Source organism: Cornus florida, unplaced genomic scaffold (assembly GCF_030987335.1).
Source record: "Cornus florida cultivar Cherokee Brave unplaced genomic scaffold, ASM3098733v1 CherokeeBrave_3.0.0_Hap2_Chr04, whole genome shotgun sequence".
In the NCBI taxonomy this organism is placed as follows: Eukaryota; Viridiplantae; Streptophyta; class Magnoliopsida; order Cornales; family Cornaceae; genus Cornus; species Cornus florida.
In genome coordinates, this window is record NW_026775574.1 from 63,057,225 (window position 1) to 63,063,714 (window position 6,490).

The following is a 6,490-nucleotide window of genomic DNA, read 5'->3' on the forward strand; positions in this document are numbered from 1 at the left end:
CAATCCATTAGAAGCATCCCAAGGCTCAAACAATGTCCAGAATACCAAACAGTGCCTTAAAACTAAAAAAAAATAAAAATTAAATGTATATTGCAAAAGGGAGCCTGCTCCAAATTTTGGGAGTAGGCTCTTTCAGCCTAGAGCCAGCTCTAGGAGTCCTTAGAGCTGGCTCTACTTGTTGTGGGAGCCGGCTCCCACATCCATGGAGCCAGCTCTCACCTCCTTTGAGAGCCTCTGTCCCCATTGCTTTGTTTCAGTCCGTCTGCTCCCTCTCTGATCAACTCCTACCACTCTGTTGATTTCTAAAGTAGATCTTAAGCATCTTATTAACACCCAGGAGCATCCCAAAGGTTTGATAACAACCATTAGAAACAAATATAGAGGTTAAATTTGCTACCGAACTAACACGCGTTAGGAACAAATCTGAAACTTTTCAATAACTGTTCTAGTTCAACCCCTCTGTTCCTCTTCACTATTGATCTTTAGAGTCCTATAACACCCCATAATCATCCCCATGATTTATTTACAGAGGTTTAAAAACAATTAAAGAAACAAAAATTGCTAACAACCATTACATGCTTAAACAGAGAACAGAATAAGACTTGCAAACATTTAACAGAATTTATTTTAACACGCAGAGATCATCAATATTTTATACGGTAAGCATTTAAGTTCTGATTTAATAATTAATTAAACCCTAGAGATTATCTAGGTGCACAGAACATAAGCCAAATGGAAGGAGGAAGAGAAGAACTTGCCTTTGAGTTTCAGACTTGAATCTCTAAATTCTCAGCTTCTGTGGTGATATGTTTGTGTCCTAAACTGCAAGTCTGTTTCCCCAGTAACTTGGTTCAACCCAGAGACACCTCCTATCTTCCTCTGTTCTCCCTCTGTACCTCACAATTTCTGTGTCTTTCACAGAATGCAATTCACGTCTCCGAGTTAACTGCTATGAATCCCAACCCTAAGCTTAACGCACGTAATATGTTTATAAGCTTAACTCTAAACCCTAATCCTTGTAACCTTAAAGCCAGAGCCCATCTCGGCCCATAAACCGACCTAAGATATATACCTACGTCGGCCACCCATGTAAATTGCAACCCTAAATTCACGTAGAGAACAGAAAACTAAATTCCCTTAAATTTAAATTTCCATTAAATAAAATTAATTAAACAATTAAATAAACACAATTAAATAAATAAATAAAATTATATAAACAGTTACCAAAAACAGATTAAGTAACATGACTGATTAAACAAATAAACCATTAAGCAATTAATTAAGTAACATGACTGATTAAACAAATAAATCCTAAAACTATTACACAAATAAGCAAATAAAATGCAAATAAGCCATAAATTAAATTTCAGAAATAGCCTTTTAAAATTAGGGGTATTACAGCAGACGAGGTAGATTACTGGAAGCCATTTGTGGTGGGTTATGTGTTGGGATGTCGTCCATATTATCACCACTTCAACACGTTTGTGGAAAAATAATGGGATAAAAATATTACACTGGTGTATCTCAAAAATGGGTTTTTCATGGTTCGGTTTCAAAATGAAGATTTGGTGCAACAAGTTTTGTCTAGAATCCATACTTTTGAAGGGAGATTGATCAATATGAAACAGTGGTGCAAGAATGTGATTCTAGAACGAGAAGTTATGGACTCGGTACCTATATGGACTCGTATACATGATTTGCCTGTGCACTGTCGTAATGCTGTATCGGTCTCAAAGCTTTGTTCTTCATTCTCGCATCCAATCTGTATGGACGATCCGGTCAAATACAGAGACAAAGGACGATTTTTTCGTGTCATGATTGAGGTTGGTATCTCTGAGGAATTGCCAAAAAATATGGTTGTTGACATGCACGGATTAGATTGTGATGTCACTTTTGAATATGAGTGGAAGCCTCGTGTTTGCTCCTTGTGTAAAAAGATTGATCATGTAGCTGATCAATGCCCCAAGAAAGTTATCCCAGCCAAGACGAAGAAAATCACAGACAAATGGGTGATCAAAAAGAAAGGAAAACTGGTGGACAATGAAGACGCCGTGCAGGTTGTTGATGAAATGCCTCAACGAGGTTTAGAAGGAACTGCCATGCCAGGACATTCGGGTAACACTACTACTTTGGAGGTATCCAATCCTTTTTCTTTGCTTGGTGATGATACAGAAGCTATATATATTGGAGAGTCATGGAGATGCAAAGGTTGTTGAGGATCTGGAGATAGTTAGTATATAGGGGCAGGTCCAGCAGAATGTTGAAGGGGTTGCTAGTCCAATTAAGATTGTTTATGATTTAACTTTACCAGAGGAAGAGGGTTCTAAGAAAGAGAATTTTAAAAAAACTTTGGAAGAGTCACCACAGGTTATTGAGGAAGCCTTAGTCAAGGGGCTTGTTTTTACTACTGAGGCTAGTACAGAAATTGTTGACAGTGGTAAGGGTGGATCTTCAGGTTTTGGTATTGAGAAACTGAACACTAAGGCATAATTAGAGCCACAGAAGACTATTTGTAGTGAGGTAGCTTTAGTCACGGGACTTACTTCTACTGAGACTTGTAAAGCAAGTGAGGGTAGTGGCAAGGGTGGTTATTCAAGTTCTATTACTGAACAAACTAAAGAACAAAAATTGAAACCTAAGAAGAGGTATCAAGCTCCACCCTCTGATAGGGTTACTAGAGGTAAACAAACTGGTGGTGTTTTACCACCAAAGTCTCTTTCTTAATGCTTGGGATTTGGAATGTTAGTAGTCTAAATAGACCAAATATGCAGGCAGTTGTCAAGGCCTGGATGGGGGAGAATAAATTTTCCTTGGTGGCTCTGGTGGAGACTAGAGTTAGGCAAGGTAAAGCCTAGAAAAATTCAGCATAAAATTAATTCTAGGTGGAATTGGTTGGATAATTATGATTCTCATTTCTTGGGAAAAATTTGGTTTGCTTGGGATCCTCTGGTGTTTGAAGTTTAGCTTATACAGGAAGATACTCAGGACATATTTTTTAAAGTTAGGCATATGTTAATAGGTGAGAATGTCTTTATATCGGTTATTTATGTTTCTAATACAGTGCATGAAAGAAGGAAGTTATGGTTGAATCTGCAAGATCAAGCTGCTGTGGTTGATTGTCCTTGGATTGCTCTTGGGGAGTGGAATATTTCTAGGTTCCATAGTGAAAAAATGAGGGGATTAAGAGTGCCTCAACATCTCCTTGATGAATTTAATCAAGTGATCAAAGATATTCAAATGGAGGAGCTTCCTCTAAATAATGGTGGTTGGTCTTGGAGTAATAAGTAAGAGAGAACTAAAAAGATTAATATTAAATTAGATAGGGTGCTCGCTAATAAAGATTGGTTGCATAAGTTTACTGATACTAGAGTGCATTTGACACCTGCTTCTTTGTCAGATCACTATGGGTTGGCAGTAACTTGGCATTTAGAGTGTGTTGTTGGTCCTAAACCTTTTAAGTTCTTAAAAGTTTGGTGTTTCCAACAAGAAATTGATGAATTGGTGCTAAAAGCATGGACTGAACCAGTTGATGGGAACCCCTTACACAAGTTACAGAAGAAACTTAGAGCTGTGAAATCTATTATCAAAGATTGGAATAAGAAGAAGGGTAAGGTCTCTGAGCAGGTTCAAGCTGCGAGAGGGGATTTACATCTAATTCAACTGGATTTGCTGAAAGATTCTATGAACAATGATTTAATTACTAAGGAGAGGGAAGGCTACTTTGAAGTTGCAATCAACTTTAAACCTAAAAGAAATTTTATGGTGTCAAAAATCAAGGGTTAAGTGGCTTAAAGAGGGAGATAAATGTTCTGTCTTTTTTTATAATTTGGTAAAACAAAGGAGATGTTACAATGCAATTACCTATTTGAAGCATCCTGATGGAGCCATATCTTCTGATCCTCAAGTGATTAAGGATTGGCTTATGCACTATTATAAAGATTTATATGCTGCCAAGGATACTATTATGACAGAAGTGGCTTCCCCTAGAATTCAATTAGCTGTTGCAGATTTGCAGGAGCTTGATAGGGAGGTTTCAGCAAAGTAGATTAAAAGGGTTATGATGGCTTTTAGTCCTAACAAAGCATCTGGTCCAGATGGTTTTCCAGCCAGGTTCTTTCAAAAATTTTGGCATATTGTAGGTCCTGATTTGATCAATGCTATTGTTTTCTTTTTTAATGCTACTGTAATGTCTATGGGGATTAACTTTACTTTCCTTACCTTGATTCCAAAGCTAAATCATGGGGATAAAGTAGAAAATTACAGACCAACTGCTTTATGTAATCTTAGTTATAAAATTATTTCCAAAATTTTGGCTAATAGGCTAAGTGTTATTCTTCCTAATATTGTTGGGTTGGAGCAATCTGCTTTCATCAAGGGAAGAAAAATTCATAATAATATATTGTTGGTGGCTGATGTGATCAAAAATTTTGGATTGAAGACAACAGGTCCTGCTATGGCTTTGAAGGTGGATCTTAGGAAAGCTTACGATTCTGTTAGTTGGGATTTCATACAAAAAAACTCTCCAGTTATATGGTTTTAGTAGTAAATGGGTTCAGTGGGTAGTCCAGTGTGTTACTTCTTCTAAGTTTTCAGTGCTTTGCAATGGGGTGCCTATTGGTTATTTCTCAGTTGGGAGAGGTCTTTAGACAGGGCTGTCCTCTTTCTCCTCTTTTGTTTACTTTAATTATTGATCATTTCTCAACTCTGATACATGATAAAATTATAGGAGGACAGATTAAGATATGCAATGTGGTTCAGAAAACTGGAATGCTGGTTTCTCATGCATTTTATGCTGATGAATTATTTATTATTGTGAAGGCAGATATTTCTACAGCTAAGATAATTGATGAGATGCTTAAAAGGTTTCATCAGGTATCTGGGCTTGAAGTGAACAAAGATAAGAGTTCCATCATATTTTCTAAGGCTGCCAGGGGGAGAAGGAGGATTTTACAGATTCTGCAAATGAAAGAAGAAGCTTTTCCTATAAAATATCTTAGAATTACTCTAGTGAACAGAGTTTTGAAGAGTGTTGATTGCAAAGGTCTATTTGATAAAGTAAATGCAAGGTTGGATCACTGGAATACTATCAACCTTTCCCTTGCAAGTAGAATCGAGCTCCTTATATCAGTTCTATATTCATTCTTATATCATTGGGTATTTGGTTTCAAAATACCATGGGGATGTATTACTGCTTTGGAGAAAAAATTTAAACATTTTTTATGGAGTGGCAAGTTAGACTCAAGAAAGATGTCCCAACTCAAATGGAGTCAAGTAACTCTCCCTTATGCAGTCTTTAATCTACGTAGAATCTCTGACATTGATTTTGCAGCTAAGGTTTCAATTTGTTGGGATTTTCTGAGGAACAAGAAGACTTTATGGGTGCAGTGGATGCATGTTAGATACTTACAACATCATAATTTCTGGATGGTTTTACCAAACCCTCAAGACTCAAGTATTTGGAAACAAATTCTGGATACAAGAGATTTTATTCAAGCAAATGTGGTGTTCAAGATTGGAAATGGTGGATCCTTTAATATGTTATTTGATCCTTGGTGTGCAGGTTTGTCATTGGTTCAGAGATTTGGGGCAACTATGTTTAGAATTTTTGATAAACAAGCTACAGCAGCTACTCTTCTTGTTGATGGTGAATGGGTTTTACCTGTTTCTTTCCCAGAACCAGCTACTGCGTTTGTTGTTAGTATCATTCCAAAAACTGGTAATGATGAGATCTGTTGGATACATGGTGTGTTCAATTTGAAGAATGCTTGGATAGCTTGCAGGGCTAGAGGGCAAGTGGTTCGGTGGAAGGGTCTGTGTTGGAAATATTGCAAACCAAGGATTTCTGTGGTTTTTACAATTATCGTGCATAACAAAAATCTTTCTTTTGTTAATTTACAGAGAAAGGGTTTTCATAGACCATCAGTATGTCATAATTGTTTTCAGGCTGAAGATAATAATAATCACTTATTCTGTACCTGTGTGTATGCTATTGAAGTCTGGCAGCATATTGTTTTTTGGTTGAAAATTCCTGATCACAAGTTCCAAGAGCTTAATTTGTTTGTTGATTGGATGCTTCAGATTACATAGCCTAAGGGTTTTAAGTTCAAGTTGTTGAAAAGGTTCTTTGTTGTGTTTGTTTGGAAGATCTGGATGGTGAGAAATTCAGCTTTACATTGTGATACAAGAGTATCCTTTGCTGCTACTGCAAATGATATAGTTTGGGAAGTTTTAAACTTCTTTTCTATTGGACTTGCTGATTTTCTTGCTCTTTTTGATGTGGTATAATGAAGCTTTGTTGCTGATAGAAACTTGGTTGCATATCTGGTTTGAGTTCAGCTAGAATGGAAGGTCTTGACATAAGTTTTTATGTATTTTGACAAGAATTTCATATGCAACATTTGGTCTGTTTCAAGGTCTTTAATGGGCTGTTTAGTCTGTTTAGGTTTATTTTGCTGTGCTTTGTAAATGGACTTAGTCCATTTATTCTTCT

The 6,490-nt window shown here is 36.7% G+C and overlaps 1 protein-coding gene across 1 annotated transcript; it reads left to right on the top strand.

Moving 5' to 3' along the window:
- The first annotated feature begins 1,661 nt into the window (after positions 1-1,661).
- Positions 1,662-4,045, top strand: LOC132305032 (uncharacterized). Its single transcript, XM_059802717.1, has 6 exons — positions 1,662-2,208; positions 2,312-2,484; positions 2,772-2,844; positions 3,062-3,277; positions 3,398-3,762; positions 3,872-4,045. Exons 1-6 carry the CDS (start codon positions 1,662-1,664, stop codon positions 4,043-4,045), a joined length of 1,548 nt encoding a protein of 515 aa, XP_059658700.1.
- The last annotated feature ends 2,445 nt before the right edge of the window (positions 4,046-6,490 follow it).

Coding starts and splice junctions, on each gene's coding strand:
- LOC132305032 (XM_059802717.1), top strand. CDS start 1,662: ATGGACTCGGTACCTATATGGACTCGTATACATGATTTGCCTGTGCAC. Junction 2,845..3,061: donor GGAGACTAGAGTTAGGCAAG/GTAAAGCCTAGA, acceptor TTTCTAATACAG/TGCATGAAAGAAGGAAGTTA. Junction 3,763..3,871: donor AACCTAAAAGAAATTTTATG/GTGTCAAAAATC, acceptor ACCTATTTGAAG/CATCCTGATGGAGCCATATC.